Source organism: Garra rufa, chromosome 11 (genome assembly GCF_049309525.1).
Source record: "Garra rufa chromosome 11, GarRuf1.0, whole genome shotgun sequence".
Taxonomy (NCBI): Eukaryota; Metazoa; Chordata; class Actinopteri; order Cypriniformes; family Cyprinidae; genus Garra; species Garra rufa.
Window position 1 is genome coordinate 21,574,841 of NC_133371.1, and position 23,164 is coordinate 21,598,004.

Sequence of the window (23,164 nt, forward strand, 5' to 3'; positions counted from 1 at the left end):
GCTTGACCGCAGACCCCTCTGTCGGTTTATATATGAGACCACTGATGTGTTGTCTGCGGACAAGCACATAATGGCCCCTCAGGTCTGGGAGGAAGTGCTTCAGAGCCTGAAACACTGCTAGCATTTCCAGGCAATTTATGTGACAAAAGAGATAATGGCCTTCCCACAGACCCTGGGATGAGCAACCACTTATGATCACTCCCCAACCCATGAGGGATGTGTCCATCATAAGTGTTACAGGATGACACAGAGCACCCAACACAGGTCTCTAAGACAGGAACCAAAACTTCTTCCACATGACTAAGGCACGAAGGCAGCACTGTTTGACCTTGATTATGCAAAATGGGTTGCTCCTCGGATGACCTTGACTCTCAGAAGAGCCAAGGCAGCATCCACACACTTATTGGGGAAGTGTGGGGTGACAGCACCAGATCTAATGGTAGAACCCAGTATAGGACGCAACACTGCCCCCCATCCTTTTTGATGTACCTTAATGCGCAAATCATGAGGTACCTTAATGCGCAAATGCTCAGGGCATACCACAGTAAATGTGATCCCGTTGAATCGAGGTGGACGAGAACGAAACTAGATTCTGTAACCTCTTTACACTGAGACACATTTGGCAGGCATCTCCAAGCCACCAAAAAATCTACTAAGGGAACCAGCCTCTCAAGACTGGCCTCTGGTGGCATCAGAACAACCGACTCAGTGCCCTGAATCTGATGACTGCCAGAGATCAACCAGCCTGGCTGTTCTGGAATCCTCACTGAAGGATGCAAGACTTCCAAGGCCGCTACATTTCCAGGCGGAGATATGCTCGCTTTAGATTGTTTTGCCCTGAAGCACCGGAGGTGGCAGGGTTGACAGACTAGTCCCCCCGAAGGAACTGAGGAGAGACGGCCACTGCATGGTGAGGTATATATCATTCTTCCCTAGAGGAGTCTTCTCCGGTCTGCAGATCCACCTTCTCCCTAGGTGGCTTTGGCTAACCCCCAACCCCTGATCTCTCTGTAGGGAAGCCCGGAAAGTGACGCTCTACTTCTGCTGTGCCCAGTGTAAGGAGTTGGTAGGTGACTGGAGCTAAGACCTGGGGCTCATTACCCTCCGATTTGGATCCGGCGGGGAAGGTATTGCTGGCACAGCACCTGCCTCTTAGCCTCCTGAAACCTCTTGACAACAGAGCTCCCTTTATCGCCGGACAGGTACATTTATACCTTTCATGAGGTACCTTAATGTGCAAATTCTGCCTGCAAAGTCATTGGCGTGGTGACGTAAGTGACCAGGAAGTATAAAAGCATGTGCATTGAAGCTGGCGGCGGCGTTCCAGCGATACCTCCCTCACCGCGTCTATTCCTCCAGGGCTGCTGACGGGAGCAGCCCTAGCTGTGTACCAGCTCCTCACATCGCGAGGCGCAAAAAAGGAGCGGGGTCAGCAACGCTCCAAGCTGGGGGCCTCGAAGACAAGGCCCGACCTGAGGGTCGTGCTGCAGTCCAAGAGGTCCTCAGCTAAGTGGCCCTGACTTTTATGGCCCAGGGCCACTGAGGGCAGCCCCTCTCGGGGAGGAATGGGGTTCACCACAGTACATGGTGCCCATCCCTCCTCGGGGCCCTCAGGAGATCAGTCAGCTAACCCTGCCGGTGTTACAGGGCGCGGCAGTCTCCCGCGAGCCTTTGCTGGTTTCTCCGCCCGACATCGTAGCGGAACCAGCGGGTTTGCCACCCCTACGGGGGTCCCTAGAGCAGTTAGTTCAGGTGTTTCCTGCCAGTCAGCTGTTACAGGCCACTGAATTAATACCTCAAATAATACCAGAAACCAGTCTCGAGAGGCTGGTTCCCTTAGTACACTTTCTGGCAGCGTGGAAACTACTGCTGAATGTGTCTTCATGGGTCCTGCTACTGTACAGAAAGGTTATTATATCCAGTTTGGTGCTCCGCCGCCACCTTTCAATGGGGTGTTTCCTACTCTTGTGAGCCCCGAGCAGGGTCTGGTAATGGAACAAGAAGTAAAATCTCTTCTGAGGAAGGAGGCCATCGGGACGTCCAGGAAGGAGGTCCTGACTCTCTGTGGTCACAAAAAATCCCATGGCACATCTCGTAAAGAGTAGGGGTGTAACCCCGGTGTCCTGGCCAAATTCCCTCCACTGGCCCTAGTCAATCATGGCCTCCTAATAATCACCTTTCATTGAATTGGCTATATCACAATCCCCTCTCCACCTGTAGCTGGTGTGTGGTGAGCGCACTGGCGCCGTTGTACTGTGGCTGCCGTCGCATCATCCAAGTGGATGCTACATACTGGTGGTGGTTGAGGAGAGATCCCCCCCCCCCCATATGACTGTAAAGCGCTTTGGGTGTACGGCAATACACAATTAAAGCGCTATATAAATGCTTCATTCATTCATTAATTAATTAATTCATTCATTCATTCATCGAGGTGGTCCCTCTTCAAGACAGAGAGTCCGGGTTCTACAGCCGGTATTTCATTGTTCCCAAGAAGGATGGAGGGCTGCGGCCCATTCTAGATCTCAGACGGTTGAACCGCTCAGTCAGAAAACTGAAGTTCAGAATGTTAACTGTCAGTCAGGTCATGTTTCAAATCAGGTCCGAGGACTGGTTTGTCACGATAGATCTAAAAGACGCTTATTTTCACGTCTCCATCCTTCCCCAACACAGGAAGTTTCTGAGGTTCGCTTTCAGGGGCGAAGCTTACCAATACTCCCTTTCGGCCTAGCACTCTCACCCCAGACGTTTACAAAGTGTGTAGATGCTGCTCTGGTTCCCTTGCAACTCCAGCGCATCCGCATACTCAATTACATAGACGACTGGCTGATTTTAGCCAGCACAGAACAGCTAGCGGCTCAACATCGAGATGTTGTTCTCGCTCACATGAAAGAGCTGGGATTGAGACTCAACACCAAGAAAAGTGTGCTTTCTCAATTACAGAGGACCACTTATCTAGGTGTCGTGTGGGATTTGACCACGATGCAGGCACGTATGTCACTGCTCGGATCGAGTCGATCCTCACTGCAGCCAATGCGGTCAAGCTAGACCTGTCACGCACTGTGAAACAGTTTCAGGTACTGTTAGGTCTCATGGCAGCTGCATCCAATGTGATACCTTTTGGACTGCTGCACATGAGGCCGCTACAGTGGTGGCTCAAAATCAAAGGGTTTTCCCCGAGGGGGAACCCATTCCGCACGATCAAGGTCACGCGGCGAAGAAACCTTGGTTTCTGTCTCAGGGCCAGGTTTTGGGAACTCCTTGTCGCCGCGTCACGCTAGCGACAGATACGTCCCTTACCGGATGGGGGGCGGTCATGAGTGGCCGCTCGGCCCGCGGTCTGTGGAGCAGTCACCATCTCTCTTGGCACATAAACTGTCTAGAGATGCTGGCTGTATTTCAGGCCCTGAAGCACTTCCACCCGGACCTAAGAGACCGTCACGTGTTGGTCCGCACCAACAACACGGCGGTAGTTTATTATATCAATCATCAGGGGGGTCTGCGCTCACGCCCCTTGTACAAGCTGGCGTACCAGATCCTCCTGTGGTCACAGGGAAAACTCCTCTCACTCAGAGCAGTACATATCCCTGGACGTCTCAATGTGGGTGCAGATGTCCTGTCGAGGCAGGGGCCGAGGCCCGGGGAATGGAAGCTCCACCCGGACGTGGTGAAGCAGATTTGGAGAGTGTTTGGCCAAGCTCAGGTGGACCTCTTTGCGACTCGAGAGACATCGCAATGTCCCCTCTGGTTCTCTCTAGTTCATCCAGCTCCTCTGGGACTGGACGCTATGGTACAGACGTGGCAGAGGCTACGTCTGTACGCTTTTCCCCCGCTCTGCTCCCGGGAGTTCTAGAAAGAGTATGCCGGTACGGGGTCCGTCTGCTACTAGTAGCCCCATACTGGCCGGCCCGAGTATGGTTCTTGGACATAATTGCCCTACTCAACGTCTCTCCATGGGAGATTCCCGTCAGGAGGGACCTCCTCTCCCAGGCCGGGGGCTCAATTCTTCACCCCCGCCCGGAGATGTGGAAGTTATGGGTGTGGCCCCTGAGGGGGCACAACTCATAGACTTTGGTCTCTCAACTGAGGTTGTTGAGACCATCCTTCAATCTAGAGCTCCCTCTAAGGAACCTTTATGGCCTTAAGTGGAATTTGTTCACCTCATGGTGTAGAGAACACCAATTAGACCCAGTTCACTGCCCGATAGGTACAGTACTGGAGTTCCTGCAGTCTCGCTTTTCCGCAGGGTTAGCCCACTCCACCTTGAAGGTTTATGTGGCGGCCTTGATCGGCCTACCACGTCCCTCTTGGTGGCCTTTCAGTGGGTAGGAACCCCTTGGTCATACGTTCGCGGTGACCTCGAGTTAAACCATGGGATCTCGCTGTGGTGAGAGGAGATCTCATATTGCATGCTCACTATCAAGACAGCTTTGCTTCTTGCTCTTACCTCTCTCAAGAGAGTCGGGGACCTGCAGGCCCTTTCGGTGGCCCCTTCTTATCTTAACTTTGTGCCCGGTTTGGCCAAAGCCTTTCTCTACCCCAGAGCTGGGTATGTCCCTAAGGTCCCTTCCTCAGTACCACAGCCGGTTACACTCCAGGCCTTCTACCCTCCTCCATTCGTGGAGCCCGACCATCGGAAGTATAATTGCATGTGTCCAGTGCGAGCACTGGATACGTATGTCCACAGAGCTGCCTTGTGGCGTAAAGCAGAGCAACTGTTTGTTTGTTTGTTTCGGCCCCCCTAAGAGGGGGCACCCTGCTTCGAAACCTACTATTTGTATATGGATCGTAGATGCCATTTCTACTGCTTACGAGTCCTCTGGCCTCCCATCACCCTTGGGGGTCAAGGCTCACTCAACTCGAGGCATGGCTGCCTCTAAAGCTCTGCAGGCAGTTGTCCCTATCCAGGACATCTGCAGTGCCGCGGGTTGGTCCTCACCACTTACATTCGTGAGGTTCTATGAACTGGACCTCAGAGCCGCTCCTGGCCCATCTATCCTCTCGTCCTAGCTCTCTATAGGCAGAGATTTCTATCCCTCTCATGCTGGCAGTTCCCCAGACAGAGGTGTACTATCGTTCTCTTACTAAACAAGAATTGTCATCCCTCTTGTTCTGGCGGTTCCCCAGACAGAGGTGTAATACCACTCTTGCCCTAGCAAGTTCCGTTGTCCTAGCAGTGCCTAGGCACAGTCTTTATCTCTCGTCCTGGCAGCTTCCCCAGGCAGAGGTATGTTATCATTCTCTTACTAAGCAAGAATTTTGTATCCCTCTTGTTCTGGCAGTTTCCTCAGACAGAGGTGTAATACCACTCTTGCCCTAGCAATTTCCCTAGGCAGAGACCTCATCCCTTCCGTATCCTGGCAGGTTTCCCAGGCAGAGATTTTCTTGTGTCCTGGCATGTTCCCCAGGCACATCTCATTCCTCCCTTGTCCTAGCAGTTCCTAGGCAGGGATTTGGAATTCTGGGGGTGTGGACATCTCATTCCCCAAAGCGTTTCTGATGCAGCTCAAAGTTCCCGGAAGGGAACGTCTCAGGTTACGTATGTAACCCTGGTTCTCTGAGGGAACGAGACGCTGCGTCGAGGGCTATAATTCCCGCATCCCTGCAGCGCTCGCTTCATTCCAGAGGCTGACGCCGGCTTCAACGCACGTGCTTTTATACTTCCTGGTCGCTTACATCACCACGCCGGTGACGTCACTCCCGTCACAGACTACGTTCAGAGCATGGTTCGCCAATGGCATTCCCCAAAGCGTTTCTGACGCAGTGTCTCGTTCCCTCAGGGAACCAGGGTTACATACGTAACCTGAGACGTTTGTTCATATTAGTTAATACATTGACTAATGTTAACAAATGACACATTATTGGAAAGTGTTACCAATGTAATTTATAAGAAGATATGTGTTCTCTCAACATACACAGTCGTGGCCACAAGAAGTCAGAGAAGAGTTGTCTCAACATAGGATCTTTTGGCCACAACATAAGGATGTCGTTACCATGTAATTTTTTCACGTAACGTGACATTTCTACTAATTAATATCTTGTGGGCGCGACATTATCATGTCACTTTCCTTGCACAGTTGTCATCAGTTGCAGTCAGGTATTTCGCTACTGGGGGAAAAGGGGGACAGAATGCATAGGGCCCAGAGGTTGAGTGGGGCCTAGAATGATGTCCCTTTAGGGGGCCGAACATCTGTGAACCCACCCCAACCCCAACACCCCAAGCAAAATCAGTGCAAGGGGCCCAGAAATATTCTGGTTAGCGATCACCAATTGTGTTTGCATAAAATAAGAGAATGCATGCGCGGTGTGTGTCAGCTTCAAATACCTGCATGCACTTTCTGTTTGACAGCGTAACGAGTTGTTAATGAGTCATTATCAGGAAATATTTGACCTTGAAATGTTGCAACTGATTAAAATCAAGTACTCCAGAGAGATGTATAGTATTATTTATTAATAAATCGATTTATCGAAAATGAAATGAGTAATTTAGAAGTTAATTTAACACAGTTTACCTGACTAAAACAGTGTCCCTGCTTTAATGGCTTACAACCAAACAAAACTTTATTGCTTTTGATACTACCTAGCAGAAATCATAAAATATGCATAGTTTGATGCAGAGCTTTTTTTCTTTTTTCTTATTATTACCATTTGATAGTATCACTGTACCCTGGTACTGCCACAAGCTTCTATTTTTATTGCATGCCTGACATCTAGAGGACATTTCCAGTACAAGAGATGGACAAGTAGATATACTGATATAATATGTATATGGTTAGCATTTTTAGTTATTTAATTTATCTCATAATCTCTAAACAAGGTTAGAAGTAATTCACTGGTAAATTGTCTATTATTTCTGTACTGTTTGTCTTCCCAAGTTAAGGACTGATTTAGTAAAATAACATACACACCAGTACCCTGACAGCAAAGTAAACAAACAAACAAAACAAACAAAAAATCACAAAGTTGCAGTTTTTAATTACAAAAAATAAATAATAAAGATATTGGAAGGTGACATCCAGATTTCCAGATATGTCTATTTGCCACCACCCACTCTTAAAATAACTCCCCACACAACCTTCATTATAAATTAGTGAGCTGAGGAGGTGGGTGGCTCAGAAAAACCAAGAGATGTGGATCACTCTGTATATTTCTCTATACCTGTCCTTTAACTGTGTTTCTGCAGCTTCAGTCCTCAGATCAGACACATGTCAGTTCCAGGGGCGCTTTCGGTTGAACGGCGTGTACCAGGATGGAGATGTTATACTTGGAGGCCTGTTTCAGGTTCATTTCTTCACAGTTTTCCCAGATCTGAGCTTCAAATCAGAACCAGAACCACCATACTGCGAAAAGTGAGTCTGAAGCCAGAAATATGAATATTCCACTTGCCCTCTTTTACCTTGCTAAACTGCTGCCTTGCTCACATGCTGCCTTGACAAAAAAGTCTGTATTGAAACCATTGTTAATGTCAATATTTTTTTTTTTTTTTTTTTTTTTTTTTTTTTTAGATTTGATATGGAAAGCTTCCAGCAGGCATGGACCATGGCTTTTGCAATAGATGAGATCAATAAGAACTCAAACCTACTGCCTAACATCACTCTTGGTTACCATCTTTATGACAACTGTGTGAGACTAGGAATGGCATTCCGGGCTGCTATATCCCTAGTTAGTGGAACTGAGAAGTCCTTCTCAAACCTCAATTGCACTGGCCCTCCGCCAGTGATTGCTATTGTGGGGGATCCAAGTTCAACTCCTTCAATTGCAATTTCCAGTGTTCTGGGACTATTTCGAGTACCTATAGTAAGATGGGATGAAAAAAGTACAAATACATTGTATGCATATTTTTGCACTTTTCGATTAGATGTTGTGTCCTTTTCAACCATATGTATCCTTGGTCTGTTTCTTCCAGAACTTCCTTTATCATCTGCTTATGCACTAAATAAATCATGTATTTTTCTCTCTCTCAATATATCTTATTTAGGTTAGTTACTACGCCACCTGCTCCTGTTTGAGTGACAGGAAAAAGTACCCCTCTTTCTTCAGAACAATTCCCAGTGATGCCTTCCAGGTGCGCGCTATGGTTCAGATCTTGAGGCATTTTGGATGGACCTGGGTTGGTCTCATCTACAGTGATGATGACTACGGAGTCTATGCTGCTCAGTCCTTCCTGCAGCAAATGCAACTGTTTGGACATTGTGTTGCTTTTTCTGAAATCCTGCCCCATGATAACAACCACAGAGATATTCAGCGTATAATAGGAATGATTCAAGCCTCCACAGCTAGAGTGGTGGTTGTTTTTTCCACTTCATCCTTTTTGTTACCTTTGATGGATGAGGTGGTGTCGCAGAACATGACAGGCAGACAGTGGATTGCGAGTGAAGCATGGGCCACCTCACCCGTATACCACACTCCACGTTTACTGCCCTTCCTGGGGGGCACACTGGGCATTGCTGTTAGACGTGGAGAGATCCAGGGACTTCATGACTTTTTGCTACGTATTCGTCCCAGCAATGAACCAAGAAATAATATGCTGAGGATCTTCTGGGAGAAAATGTTTAGTTGTAGTTATGAAACTGTGGTTACCGTGAAAGATGGAGAGCATGTTAAAAAGATGTGTACTGGACAGGAGGTTCTGAGCACCACAAACACACCATACACTGATGTTTCTGGGTTGAGAGCAGCTTATAATGTCTATAAGGCAGTTTATGCCCTGGCACATGCGCTTCATGACTTGATACAGTGTGAAAAGGGGAGAGGACCATTCAGTGGGAATGGATGTGCCAATATAACCAACCTAAAACCCTGGCAGGTAAGACCCACAGGTATAATGAAGATTTTTTTTAGGCATATAAACCAGCTGTATGTGGAAAAGCAAAATATTTGCTTTATATTAATCTGAATTTCAGATAAACATATAACAACTATTTTGTCTACAAACTGTATAGCTGGTTCATTACCTACAGAAAGTAAGCTTCACCACAAGCTTTGGGGATCATGTGTCATTTGATAAGAATGGAGATGCTCTGCCCATTTATGATGTGCTGAACTGGCAGCCAAGCTCCGATGGATCAATAAGGATCTACACAGTCGGTGTAGTAAATGAAGGCGCAACAACAGGGATGGTGCTCACACTGGATGAGGATGCAATATACTGGAACTTTGAGACAAAAAAAGTAATTAACATTGCTTGTTAATGTCATCCTTTTTGCAGGCATACAGTATATAAATAATAGTCAATAATATGATAATACAAGCAAATGAGAATAATTAATAGAGGCCAAAATTTTCATTTTGTAAAATAGATGAGAAACACGTAGCTTGTAACAGATGATGTCCCTTTCAGCCCCCACGGTCTGTGTGCAGTGAGAGCTGCCCCCCAGGAACCAGACAAGCCCCACGCAAGGGCCTTCCTGTCTGCTGTTTTGACTGCCTGCAATGCAGAGATGGAGAGATATCAAACACAACAGGTGCATATTTTATTTAGGAGATTATTGTTGGAAAATTTAAAAGTAATTTAGTTCCCTTTTACATATTTACCTTTTCGCCTTTACTTAATCAGATGCTATTGAGTGCATAATGTGTCCAGATGAGTTCTGGTCAAATCCAGATAAGAATCAATGTGTCCCAAAAGAAGTAGAGTTTCTATCCTATGAGGATCCTCTGGGCATTTCTTTAACCACTGCATCTCTGCTTGGCACTTGCATCTGTGCTCTTGTGATGATCATCTTCGCTCTTCACCGTAACACTCCCATAGTACGTGCCAACAATTCAGAGCTCAGCTTCCTGCTGCTGGTGTCACTCAAACTGTGCTTTTTGTGTGTGCTGCTTTTCATTGGCCAGCCACAGTTGTGGACATGTCAGTTAAGACATGCTGTGTTTGGCATAAGCTTTGTCCTGTGCATCTCCAGCATCCTGGTCAAGACTATGGTGGTAATAGCCGTGTTCAAATCATCTCGACCAGAGGGCAAAGGAGCAATGAAATGGTTTGGAGCAGTTCAACAAAGATGCACAGTTCTGGTCCTAACAGCCCTTCAGGTTGTGATATGTGCAGTCTGGCTATCAACTGCCTCTCCAACACCACATAAAAACCAGCAGTATACTCGCTCTAAAATAGTATATGAATGTGCTATAGGCTCAGTGGCTGGTTTTTCTATGCTACTGGGATACATTGGACTGTTGGCAGCAGTAAGCTTCCTGTTAGCCTTCCTGGCGAGAAATCTTCCAGATAATTTTAATGAAGCAAAGTTCATCACTTTTAGCATGTTGATCTTTTGTGCTGTATGGGTTGCATTTGTTCCAGCATATGTGAGCTCACCAGGGAAATATGCAGTAGCTGTAGAGATATTTGCCATTTTAGCGTCTAGTTTTGGTTTACTGTTGGCCATATTTGCCCCTAAGTGCTACATCATCCTTTTACATCCAGAGAGAAACACTAAAAATGCCATCATGGGAAGAGAAACACAAAAGAAATAGATTAACATCCTGCCTGTGTATCTGTGGTGTATGAACCTTCAAATCAAACAGTGCCCTACTTGTAGACATATGTATAAGTGTTTCTAGTTCCTATTGTATGTAATTAAAACACATGACTTACAGTACATGTAGATGACTCATACAATGCCTGTTTTGAAACATGATACGCTCACTAAAGTAACAGTACATTGTAATAAACAAATAAATGCTTTTTACTAGTTTTTATTTGCAGTTTTAATTGCTTATGCTTTTTTTTCATATCCCTTATACTCAGGGCCAGCCAGCCTGATCTCATGGCAATACATACATATTTTACGATGTGGCTAATGCATACGACTTCACTTGTATGACCTCACTCAAACATATCGTACATATTTTACGAGTTCCCAACTCATAAACGACAAATCGTACGAGTAAGGGCATATGAATTAGCCACCTCATAAAATATGTGTGAATTGGCGTGAGATAGCGTTGGGACAGTTTGTGCATATAGGTGAATTAGGCAGGTGCCTAGGGCAGCAGTACAGTCAGGGCGGCAAAAAGGAGAGAGGTTTAATATCAATTTTATTTGATTATCAACAAGTTATTATTTACTATTAGTTAAATTTGCTAATTCTGGAGGTGCAGCTGGATCACGAACAGTGGGAAGTGTTCCATCCTTGAGTTTTAACTTTTTAGAAAAACCTGCCTTGAATTGTCCCTCATTCAGAAAGCAGTCTGGAGTCAAATGATTTGCACCATTTTGGTGTATTCAATGGCACATTAGCATCAAAAAACACCTATATTGCTTACGAGACATTGTTGTCACTACGGCTGCTCGAGCGCGGAGAAATGCTATTTTCCTGTAAGAGCAGGTGTGACCATTTCTAAATTTTATTGGCCTAGTTTCCAATCTCATCCACATCCAGCTATTTTTAGCTGTACAAAACAGCCCATTTTGCTGCTTGATATTACAAATTGGTGTGTCTTACCATATCATTTTAATGTATTATCCTAATTATGAACACACTGGTTTAGAGTGCAAACAGTTTTACCACAGTAACAGGTGCAGCTAATGAACCGGGAGTCTTGTCCATAGTCTTACTTCCGCATTAAAAATAAGATGGATACAGGACTGTCCGTCAGTGGCTGGGGGTGGGGCTTAACAACATAATAATTTCAGCAAAAAGTGTCTTAAATAGCTGAAAATCATGATTTCTTGTCTGCATTAGTCAGTGCATTTTTTTCCATCATGTATCGTGTAATCAAAATATTTTATTGCACTTTTTTTTGTAATATTTCATTCATTTTATTTATAAAATCCCTAAAGAGTCACTTACCTAATTCTACAATTTTTTTTTTTTTTAAATAACTTTTTTCTTATAAAAATGTGTGGTCGTAAATCTTGCATCAACTCTGTTACCGTACTATACTTTGCCTTTAAATTAGTTATGTTATGTTGGAATGTACGGACTGTTCGTCTAATGAAACAAAAAGGATTTTTCCTGTTACAATTTATTGTTATTTCTTGCCTAATCTGAGTTGACATAACATTAAGACGTCTGATTGTTTGTTTGTTTTTCATCTAAAAGTAAAAAGGGAAGTAACTTGTGTTTGGCAAGCACTGAGTTATTAAAATTAAATATGTTTTCAATAAGATACTGAAAAAAAATTATGTAAGTGAACAGTTTTTTTTCCCTTAACTTTCTGAAATACCAAATGTATCTCCAATTGTAGAATCACCCAAGTGTGTGATCACTTGTGTCCGTTTGGAAATTTACTTGCACAAAATCTTTAGGACAGATTTGAGAAGCACTTGCGCTAAATGAATAACAGAAACAAACATGGCTCTGATTTAAAACAGCTTTATTATAAGGATACAGAATCCCAAATCAGCAATGAAGGTATCTCACATGTATAATTACGCTTTTCCCATAAGAAACTTTTTAGTGTTGTTTTCTGGCTTGAGTAAAATAATATAACATTTTGGGACAAAGATACAAAACAAGAGTCCAAAACTAGAGGCCAATATGGCAAAGATTTCCACAGCTACGCTGTACTTCCCCGGCGAGCTGACATATGCTGGCACAAATGCAATCCACACGGCACAGAAGATCAGCATGCTGAAAGTGATAAATTTTGCCTCGTTAAAATTATCTGGAAGTTTACGGGCAAAGAAGGCCAGCAGGAAGCAGACAGCAGCCAGAAAGCCAACGTAGCCCAGTACACACGCGAATCCCACAACTGACCCAACTGTGCACTCAAGGATGACCTTTGACCCTTGGATTCCAAAGTTACGGCGAGGTGAAGGCGGACTGACGTAGAGCCAAATGGCGCAGATAACCACCTGAACACTGGTAAAGACCAAAACACTTCCTCTCTGCTGGCCCAGTCCGAACCATTTGATAAGAGCTGAGGATCCAGGTCTAGTGGAGTGAAATGCAGCCAGAACCACAATTGTCTTGACCAGAATACAGGATATGCACAAGACAAAACTGATCCCAAATGCAGCCTGTTGAAACCTACATGACCAAAGCGATGGCTGGCCTACAAACACCAGGGAGCACAAGAAGCAAAGTTTGAGAGACAGCAGAAGCAGGAAGCTGAGTTCTGAGTTGTTGGCTTTAACTATCGGAGTGCTCTTATGGTACAGGAAAATCACAGCCACTGTAGCTGTAACGATGGTACCTGAAACAGCAATGCTTATCAGCGTGATGCCCATTGTTTCTCTAATGGAGAGGAACTCAGTCTCGCGGGGCACACATTCATTTCTGAAACTATTAGACCAGAACTCTTGGGGACAGCGATGGCATTTTACTGAGCCTAGGGAAAAAACAAACAGAGGAACATTAAAGCATTATGCTATTTAGTGATTACTCCACTTCAAGAATAAAAATTTCCTGATAATTTACTTACCCCCACGTCATCCAAGATATTCATGTCTTTCCTTCTTTAATGGCAAAGAAGTTATTTAATTTTTTTCCAGAATTTTTCTCCACATAATGGCCTTCAATGGTGCTCAATGGCTTGAAGGTTAAAAATGCAGTTTCAATGCAGCTTCAAAGGGCTCAAAACAATCCCAGCCGAGGAATTAGGGTCTTATATAACAAACGATCAGTCATTTTCTTAAAAAAATATATATTTATACACTTTTTAACCCCAAATGCTCATCTTGTCTAGCTCTGTGATGTGCATGCGTACTCTGTGCACTCAAGACAGTTAGGTTATGTCATAGGGTATATCGCTTCATCGCTGTTTTACATTTTTTGTAGTGTTTTTGTGGTGTTTGACCTTCTTTGCACATTCACCTTGTAAACACTGGGTCAGTAATTCTACAGCGATTTTGAAGTTGGAGAAGAAAATCAAATGGGAGTTTTTTTTTTAACATAGCCTAACTGTATTGGACCAGAGTGCACAGAGTCCGCAAGCATATCGCTCAGCTAGACAAGACGAGCATTTGAGGTTAAAAGTATATAAATTGTAATTTTTAGAAAATAACTAGTGGTTTAGCTAGATAAGACCCTTGTTCCTTGGCTGGGATCATGTAGAGCCCTTTGAAGCTGCACTGAAACTACATTTTTAACCTTCAATCCGTTGAGCACTATATGGAGAATCCAGGAATGTTTTCCTCAAAAAAATTAATTTCTTTGTGACTGAAAAAAGAAAGACACGAACATCTTGGATGACAACATGAGGGTGAGTAAATTATCAGGTTTTTATTAATTTGGAAGTAATCCTCTAAAAAATTAGTGTTGAGAATGTGGTAATGACCTGAACTGTTACTGATTTCCCCCTCTGTACAGGGAAGGCAGTCAAAACAGCACACTGGCAGACCCTTCTTAATGGCTTTACGTGTCCCAGGTGGACACTCAGAAGTGCACACAGAAACAGGTATCTGGGAACATATATTACACACTATATTACACCGTTTTTTAATTTATAATTTTTAGATTTACATTAGAAGCCCATCTCACCTTCCCAAGGTCTCCAGGCCATGAAATAGCTGACTCATTAATAATGAGCTGGTTCCCATCCACTCGTCCAATAGAAACATACTGGAATGAACCATCAGGACCTCTCTGCCAGTTCACCAGGTCATAGACAGGTGGAATGCTACCATCCTGGAAATAAAACTCTTCTCCTAACTGAGTGGTGAAACGAACTTGTCCAATGTGCTGTAAAAGCTAAACATGTCGGGAAAAGAGAGCATATTTGGTAACGCTTATTATTTAACTATGTTAGTTAACAAGAAAACTTAATTAATCTTAGTTATTGTTAATTTTAGCATTTACTAATGCATTATTACAATCACAAATGTTTGTTAACATTACTGTGAACTAACATGAACAAACAATGAACAGCTATTTTTATCTAACATTAACAAAGATTACCAAATAGTGTAATAAATGAGTTATTTATTGTTTGTTCATGTTACTAAATACATTAATTAATATTAACAAATGTCACTTTATTGTAAAGTATTACTGAATATTTAACACTTTCATATTAACAGTCCTTTTAACCATATGCTGCTTTTAAATAATAAATTAAAGAATAAATTAAAAGAGTAGATGACACATTTTGTGAATGAAACTACATAAAGAATATGACTTTTAGTCAATTAAAATTGAATGTATAAAACATTTTAATAAATACAAAACTAATCACAATACAAAAAAATGGTCCAATTCTTGCTATTAACAAAATATTAACGATGACTTTTGCTTCAATAAACTCCTAATTTCCTGCTTATTAATAGTTAATAAGGTAGTTTAGGTAAGTTTAGGTATTGGGTAGGAACAGGGGTGTAGAATACGGTCATGCAGAAAATGTACTTTAAAAGTACTAATAAACAGCCAATATGCTAATAATAGGCTTGCTGATAAGCAATGAGAATTGGCCCCTATACTAAAGTGTTACCCAAAAATACATTAAATATCATTATTCCTGTAAAAACACTTATTATTAAGAAATATCTTGTCCAGTTGGGTACACTCTTAAAAATAAAGGTGCTTCATGATGCCATAGAATAACCTTTTTGTCTAAATAGTTCCATAAAGAACCTTTAACATCTGAAGAACCTTTCAATTTCACAAAAGGTTCTTTGTGGCGAAAAAAGGTTCTTCAGATTATAAAAAGGTAAGAAAGAGATAGTTCTTCAAAGAACCTTTGACTGAATGGTTCTTTGTGGAACCAAAAATGGTTCTTCTATGGCATCACTGTGATAAACCTTTTATAGCACCTTTATGTTTAAGAGTGTAGTTGTGTTAGAATTGTGTTATCTGATGCAGTGAAATTAATACATTTTAAAATAAGTCTTTTTTTAGACGACTATATTAATAAATATATATATTAAAAATCTCACATGAGTTGCATACCTGTGCTGGAGTGATGTTGTCTGGAGAAGAGCACTTTGGTTTTATTGTAGGATCCGACTTATTTTGCGGGGTGCATGCCAGCAAAGAATGAAGTGCATGAGCAACAGCATATACAGCTAAATAAATATTATATGCCACTGTCAGATGAGAAGTATCAGTAAATCGAGTCTGAACCCCCTCTAGACTCTCTTTGCCACTGCATGGAGGCAGGGCCTTCTGAATGGCCTCGGAAGAGCTTTTCCTAGGGCTACAATCAAATGTATTTTCCCACAAGATCCTCAAGTATTCATCATCAGGGTAACGGGCAGGATGTAGCTGCTGGAGATGCGCATTAAAACCAGGTATAGGCACACTTCTTAAAGCTACACCCAGTGTTCCCTTAGTGATGGTGTAGAGCTGGGGATTGGCCAAGAGATAGGTGCTAGTGCTCCAGCTCTCACTTGCCAGGAACAGCCTGTCCGTCACGTTCCTACGGATCAATTCCAAAAGAAACACCTCTACATCGATATACCAGCAAAACACCAGGATCACACGGGCAGAAGAGACTTGGACTGTTGCGGCAGCACGTGCCGCATCCTTTTCTAATTGCTCCCTGTAGAGTGTGTGAAAAAAAGCCAAGCAGATTCCCGTGCCCTTGATTTCCTCTTCAAACACCTGCACAGCCCCGCGTCCATACTCATTATCGGCAACCACGGCTCCAACCCAGGTCCAGCCGAAGCGTTTGGCCATCTGTGCCATGGTGCGTGCCTGGTAGGCATCACTGGGAATAGTGCGGAAGAAATTTGGGTACTTTTGTCTGTTACTAAGACATGGGCAGCTGGCCAGGTAGCTGATCTGAAAGCATATTCCAAACAATATTTGACAGAGCATGCAATTAAATATCATATTGCAAATTTATAAATAGACAAATATCAATTCTATCAACATTTTTTGGTGGTTAATATAACCTCACCATTGGAATCTGCAGGGGACTCAGGGTCCTGGACAGAAGAATGCTTTGAGTAGAAGAGGAATCTCCAATGAGGACCTTGGCGGGTTTAGTGATGCCGCAAGTTTTGTTTCCTCCACTGATCATTGACATAGCTGCCATCAGGCTGTGGGGGTAACGGGAACAGCTATCCATTACGTGAAAACCCAGTCTGACCCCCGGCAACAGAGAGGGGCTCCGGTTAATTTCTTCAACTGCAAACACAACCGCCTGAGTCCAGCGCACTGAATGGTCCTGAAAACTGACAGCAGTATATTTATTATTATTATTATCATTAATGATGGAATAATGTAAACACAAGAAATACATACAGAATAATAAACTATATAATCAGAAGGAAGTGTGTGTGTGTGTGTGTGTGTGTGTGTTCTTTGTGTTATATACACTACCTGTCATAAGTTTTTGAACAGTAAAATTTTGGTAAAAATGTTTTTTAAAGAAGTCTCTTCTGCTCGCCAAGCCTGCATTTATTTGATCCAAAGTTCAGCAAAAACAGTGACATTTTGAAATATTTAAAATACATTTTAAAATATATTAAAATAGAAAACAGTTAATTTATTCCTGTGATTTCAAAGCTGACGATCCTTCAGAAATCATTCTAATATTCTGATTTGCTGCTCAAAAATACATGTATTATTATTATTGTTATTAACATTAATAATAATAATATTATTATTATGTTGAAAACAGTTGAATAGAATTTTTTTGATAAATAGAAAGTTCAGATTAACAGCATTTATCTGAAATAGAAATAATTATAAACATTATAAATGTCTTTATCATCACTTTTGATCATTTTAAAGCATCCTTGCTAAATAAAAGTATTAATTTCTATAATTTCTTTCCCCCCTAAATTAATAAATGAATATACTGACTCCAAGCTTTTGAATGGTATAGTGTATAATGTTACAAAAGCTTTTTATTTCAGATACATGCTGATCTTTGGATATTTCTATTTATCAAAGAATCCTGAAAAAAATGCACTCAACTGTTTTAAATATTGATAATAATAAAAAGTAATAGCAAATGTTTTTTGAACAGCAAATCAGCATATTGGAATGATTTCTGAAAAAACATGTGACACTAAAGACTGGAGTAATGGTGTTGAAAATTTAGCTTTGATCACAGGAGTAAATTACATTTTAAAATATATTCAAATAGAAAACAGTTATTTTAAATAGTAAAAACTGAAATATAACATTATAAAAACAGTGACTGTAGATAAATCAAAATTTAATTTGAGATCAAGATATTTTAAAATGATATTAACTTAATAAAGTACATGGGTAACACTTAAATAGCCTTCCTTAGTTAACCTTAGGTAATGCATTAACTATCAATAATTAACAATGAGCAATACATTGGTTACTGTATTTATGAATCTTTGTTATTGTTAGTTAATAAAAATACACCACTATTGCTAGTTTATGTTTGCTTAGGTTCATTAAATAATATTAACAGATTCATTTTTTGTTTATCAAATGTTATATACATAATAATACTAAAAATTTTATCAAATAAAAATAATGAAAACTTGTATAAAACGTAAATCTGCAAACACAGCGATAAACTACATGAGTATATTGTGTGAATATGTGACCCTGGACCACAAAACCAGTCGGGTAGATTTAAAAAAAATGAATAAAAAGCTGATTAAACAAGCTTTCCACAGATATATGATTTGTTAGGATATAACAATAATTGGCTGAGGTACAACTATTTGAAAATCTGAACATGCAAAAAAAAAAAAAAATATATCCAAATGCAGTTCTTAGCAATGCATTTTACTAATCAAACATTTAGTTTTGATATATTTACAGGAGGATTTTTACAAAATATCTTCATGGAACATGATCTTTACTTAATATCCCAAACAATTTTCGCCATTAAAGAAAAATCAGTATCATTTTGACCCATACAATGTATTTTTGGCTATTGCTACAAATATAGACGTGCTACTTAAGACTGGTTTTGTGGTCCAGGGTCAAATATATTTGTACACATACACATAAAGGCACTTTTCCACAGAATATTCAATAATAGTCATGTTAACCTTGAACATAAGCTCCGATATGAGCTTATGTTTCCTTTGTATTGAAAATCCTACACCTGCAGGGAAAATCTCAGAAAACAAATGTAGTACACATTTATAAAATATTATTCTGCCAAATGCATCAATACACAGACTCCATGTACTCTACTTGACATATGTGGAGAGAGATAGGAAAGAGAATGGAAAGGGTACATCACTTACCCCAAGCATGGCGTTAATTCAGTTTTTCTGGTGAAGCTCAGGTCACGGGTTGCAGCCATGTTATGAACATTAACAAGAGCACCGATAATCAGATCACCATCCTGGTAGAAACCAGCACCGTCTAAGTTCTGTGGACCGACCAAGTTCACACACTTTTCCTGCAGAGTCTCTTCTTCCACAGAAAACCCCATAACATAACCACATACTCCACATAGTAGAAGCTCCAGCACAGAAAGTGGGAGCAACGATAGGACTTGTACAGACATTGACAAAGTTTGGCGTTACCAGCTCTTCCTGCACCGTTGTGCGTCAGTTTAGGGCAAGAAGAGATATTTCTTTGGATCACAATCCCAAAAGAGCCGTAGAAAAACAAGGGCCAGAGAAAACAAGATGGGGTAAAATTGCACCTCCTCTGAGTTTCAAAATTAAAGACAATTACACAATAATTTTTGATGAGTTCACGGTTAGATAGAGCTGCACAGGGACATTGAGTATTCTTGGAATCGTGGGGCAGTGATACACAGTTATCTTCAAACTTAAAACAACAAAGCCCCATCTGCGAGAAAGCCTCTGACAAACAAATTTTTAATTACAAAGTCTCACCTGAGTTTTCCTGACAAAACAGTATCAGCATGAGACTGTTACTCACTATCATGGAATACAGCAACTTAGTTGACCACTTTAGTGTCAAGGCCAGGGGGCAATGCCAAAAACATAACTTAAAAGAATAAAGAATAAAAATCTAAATTTGATATTCAGTTATAAGAGAAACCACACAAAAAGATATTTTTCCTCATAGCAAACATTTCATAATTTTATTGCATTGGTAGGAAAAATGCTTACACTCATCTTGGATGAGCAACAATAAAAAGAACAACAGACTAGATGCCTTCAAGCACAGAGGAGTTGAAAAAAAAGCTTTGTTTTTTGTCTCTTTAAAAAGAAAACTAAATATTAAGTTTAACAAATGTTATTTTTGCTCTCTGTATCAAAGCAATTATAAAAATAAAACTTTAACCATACAGCTTTAGAATATGAAGAAGAGTTTTGAACTTCTTTAAATTCATGACTAATAGAAAGCAAGCAAGTCAGAGTAAGCAGGTAAATGTGCTGTATTGCATTCAATACAACAGAATCATTCTGTGCAAAATCAGAGCACAGCATCTACAGGTCTGTGCATAGTCATGCTGAAATGTTCACGTTTCACATGCTAAAGAAAAAAAAACATCACAGTAGTTAAAATTTAAATGGAAACCAGTAGTGCTTTGACTGAGGATAAATTTACCAACATATGTACAAACTACACAGACATACAAATAACAGTATGCAGGAAGACTGAATAAAAAGAGAAGCCCCTTCATGACTTTGTTGTACTACATAGTTTAAAAAAAAGAACAAATAGCTGACAACAACAAAAACGTCTGCAAGAAATATCCAATTCAATCATTTACTGTTGTTATTTTTTTTTTTTACCTTGAGACAACACACATTTGGAACAATATTTTTTTAAGCATGACAGGGACTACATGTATATAAAATAATTAGTTTAATACAGCAGGAGTAGCAGACGTAGAAGACCATGTTATATGGTATATGTACACAGTTCTGGAAGTGTCCTGCTACATGTTACTAGGAAATACATGCACAGTCAAAAACAGCAGGTGAGATGCAAGGTCAAAGCCTAAGTAGGAAGAAGACCTCAGGTTCCGATGAGTTGGAGAAGTCAGGAGAGAGTACAGAATCGTCATTATAGTAGCGGTCTCCATATCCATAGCGTATTGAGGTGCAGGCTCCTTCAGGCAAGCCTCGGGCCTCAGGACCCAACTGGTCCAGGTAACCCGCGATATAAGAGCCTGTAGAATGCCTGTTGGGTGGAGGATTTTGGGAGGAGACTGGCTTATTACGGAGTACTACTTCCATGGCACCCTCAACCGGCCGGTGTTTGAAGGCCTCCTGCTGTCTCTCACGTGCACGATTGGCTATATGGCGTACGCGACTTTGACTGCGGGACGACAGTCGCCTTGACAGAAATGGCGGAGGGTCTTCGGGATCATCGGCAGAGCTCTCAGAAACCAGAGGGAGCACTGAAAGAGGTTTTGGGGTGGGCTGAGAACAAGAGGGGAGGGGACGCGTATAGTCCTCATGTTCTAAAGTTACAAGCTTGCGAAGCTGCTCGGTTAAGGGATCAGTGGACTTCGGACGACCAGACAACCCACACATCCGTCTTTGGTCTTTCATTGCAGGAGTGACAAAACTTCGGCTGATTGACTTGTACTTGCTCTGAAAGTTACACGAAATGTCCTCAGAGGTTAGGTCTCCCAGGCTCTTGGACTTGGAAGAAGCTGGAGAGAGTCCATTGTACATCTGAGGTACAGGAAAGGCCTGATTGTGCGGAGATGGCTGGGAGTAAGAGTCTTTTGATTCAACTGAAATCATGTTGTAGTCTGATACAGGTGTGTACAAGTCCCTCTTTAACACATTATGACAGCCTTGAGTCTTTGCAAGACATTCTGAGGATAAAGAGCTTTTGTGTAAATGCTCTGCCCTGTTGACCAAACCATTTTGGTCTCTTGTCTCCTGGTACCTTCCCTCTGTGGAATCTATTCTGTTGTCACTAAGTGTAAATCTCCCGGAGTCATTGTAACAGTTAAATTTCCTTGGCTGGGATTTGTTAGTAAGGTAGGTGATAGAGTTTAGACTTTGGTGTGGAGATTGATAGTGTCTGTGAAAGGGTGATGTGTCTGTGGAGTATGAGTGAACAGGAGAGGGATTGTATAAGGGTTTGTGGAGATGGGTTGGTTCAAGTCTTTGTGCATGATAGGGGGAGGTCTGGTTTAAGCTGTGAACACTTTCGAAGTCGTGAAAAGGACTCAAAGGGGTCAGCGTGTTGTCTAAGGGATCCCCGTCTACATTGATCTCCACCTCCATCAGACTGCTGCTTGCAGAGTCTTGGCACATCAAGAAGCGGTCTGACACTGTGCTATTGATTGAGGTTTCTCTGTATCCTCCGAGTTCAAAGTTTCTGAAGGAACCAGTGGAGCGGCACTGGCTGCTATAGCTTTGCTTTAGATTTCCACGTGCTGACCATTCTATAGGCATCTTGATGGGTGAGGATCCCTGGCTGACCACAGGAGTACCAACCAAGTTGTTTTGACAAAGGCTGTTTGTAGATACAGGAGAAAGCACCTCCTCATCCAAGATGGTAAAGACTGCGGGTTCAGTTGTTTCAGGACTAGAAGGTCTCTCAATTAGTTCTGAGGATGCGCACACAGATTTTTGGATAACTTTTAGTGGAGTGCTGGAAAGCTCATTGTTGAGATGAGGAGGGTCAGATGGAGGAATAGAATATCTCAGGGGTTGTGAGTTGGATGGAATTAGAGTGCTCTGCTCAGCAGTAAGGTCAAATTGGCCAATCAGAGCAGATATGGACCCACAGGTGTCATACTCGTTCTCTAGTGAGACAGCGTCAATAAGGCGAGATAGAGCACTGTCCTGGAGGGACACTTGACTCTTCTGGTCTAGCAGAGTCATTCTAGGAGAGTGCAATTTGGAGATGGTTCCTGAAGATGATGAAGAAGAGGAAGTCGAGGAATACGTGGCTGCCTTGGGTGTAAGAATGTTCTTTTTAGGGGCTTCCAACTGGCTTAATTGTCTATGACTTCCTTCAGTCTGTAAGCTGCTGCCACCATTACATTGATCTGTGGGACCTGACAAGTGGTCTGCTGGCTCTTTGGAAGAACATAATTTATCAGCTTCAGTCTGGTTGAGACCACCTCTTAAGTGTTCTTTTTGAGGATCACTCAGATTTTCCCTACTGCCCTCAATGACCAAGTAAGGAGTTTCTTTTGTATCTTTGGGCTCAATGTTACCGTCTTCAATGTGGTCAGCTGAAAGGGCATGGACATCGGGTTCTTTGAAGGCAGAAGTTTCAAAGAGGAGATCCACTGAGATAGATCTGGGTTTCTCATTGAGGAAGGAATCTGTGGAAGATATTTTACAAGAGAAGATAGTCAGTGAAAAAAAACACCTTCATTGACCTTCAAACACCAAAATCCACCACACGCCACTCTAAACACAGGACAGATGGAATGTACCACC

The 23,164-nt window shown here is 41.9% G+C and overlaps 3 protein-coding genes across 4 annotated transcripts in view; 1 reads left to right on the plus strand and 2 right to left on the minus strand.

Annotated features, from left to right (window-relative positions):
• The first annotated feature begins 7,101 nt into the window (after positions 1-7,101).
• Positions 7,102-10,467, plus strand: olfcq20 (olfactory receptor C family, q20). The gene is made up of 6 exons (XM_073850878.1): positions 7,102-7,346; positions 7,503-7,794; positions 7,976-8,803; positions 8,940-9,167; positions 9,338-9,461; positions 9,554-10,467. Exons 1-6 carry the CDS (start codon positions 7,126-7,128, stop codon positions 10,465-10,467), a joined length of 2,607 nt encoding a protein of 868 aa, XP_073706979.1. The 5' UTR covers positions 7,102-7,125.
• A 1,900-nt stretch (positions 10,468-12,367) lies between these two features.
• On the minus strand, positions 12,368-19,332 carry olfcr1 (olfactory receptor C family, r1). Its single transcript, XM_073850151.1, has 6 exons — positions 19,067-19,332; positions 16,777-17,053; positions 15,825-16,658; positions 14,421-14,630; positions 14,218-14,341; positions 12,368-13,269 (listed from the first exon to the last, which is right to left on the minus strand). Exons 1-6 carry the CDS (start codon positions 19,330-19,332, stop codon positions 12,368-12,370), a joined length of 2,613 nt encoding a protein of 870 aa, XP_073706252.1.
• Positions 19,333-19,869: 537 nt separating this feature from the next.
• plch1 (phospholipase C, eta 1) overlaps positions 19,870-23,164 on the minus strand; it is a 35,483-nt gene continuing 32,188 nt past the window's right edge. For both annotated transcript variants that reach the window (XM_073850641.1, XM_073850640.1), the window contains one exon: positions 19,870-23,046. In XM_073850641.1, the coding sequence (XP_073706742.1) occupies positions 20,741-23,046 (2,306 nt within the window). In that variant the 3' untranslated portion in view covers positions 19,870-20,740. The remainder of the gene's footprint in view (positions 23,047-23,164) is intronic.

Excerpts from the sequence above, each read along its gene's own strand:
- olfcr1 (XM_073850151.1), bottom strand. The coding sequence starts at position 19,332 with ATGTCTGTACAAGTCCTATCGTTGCTCCCACTTTCTGTGCTGGAGCTT. Across the intron at positions 14,342-14,420 it reads GGCCTGGAGACCTTGGGAAG|ATACCTGTTTCTGTGTGCAC; the intron begins GTGAGATGGGCT and ends ATATGTTCCCAG. Across the intron at positions 13,270-14,217 it reads GGAAATCAGTAACAGTTCAG|GCTCAGTAAAATGCCATCGC; the intron begins GTCATTACCACA and ends TTTTTTCCCTAG.
- olfcq20 (XM_073850878.1), top strand. The coding sequence starts at position 7,126 with ATGTGGATCACTCTGTATATTTCTCTATACCTGTCCTTTAACTGTGTT. Across the intron at positions 7,347-7,502 it reads GAACCACCATACTGCGAAAA|ATTTGATATGGAAAGCTTCC; the intron begins GTGAGTCTGAAG and ends TTTTTTTTTTAG. Across the intron at positions 9,462-9,553 it reads AGAGATATCAAACACAACAG|ATGCTATTGAGTGCATAATG; the intron begins GTGCATATTTTA and ends TTACTTAATCAG.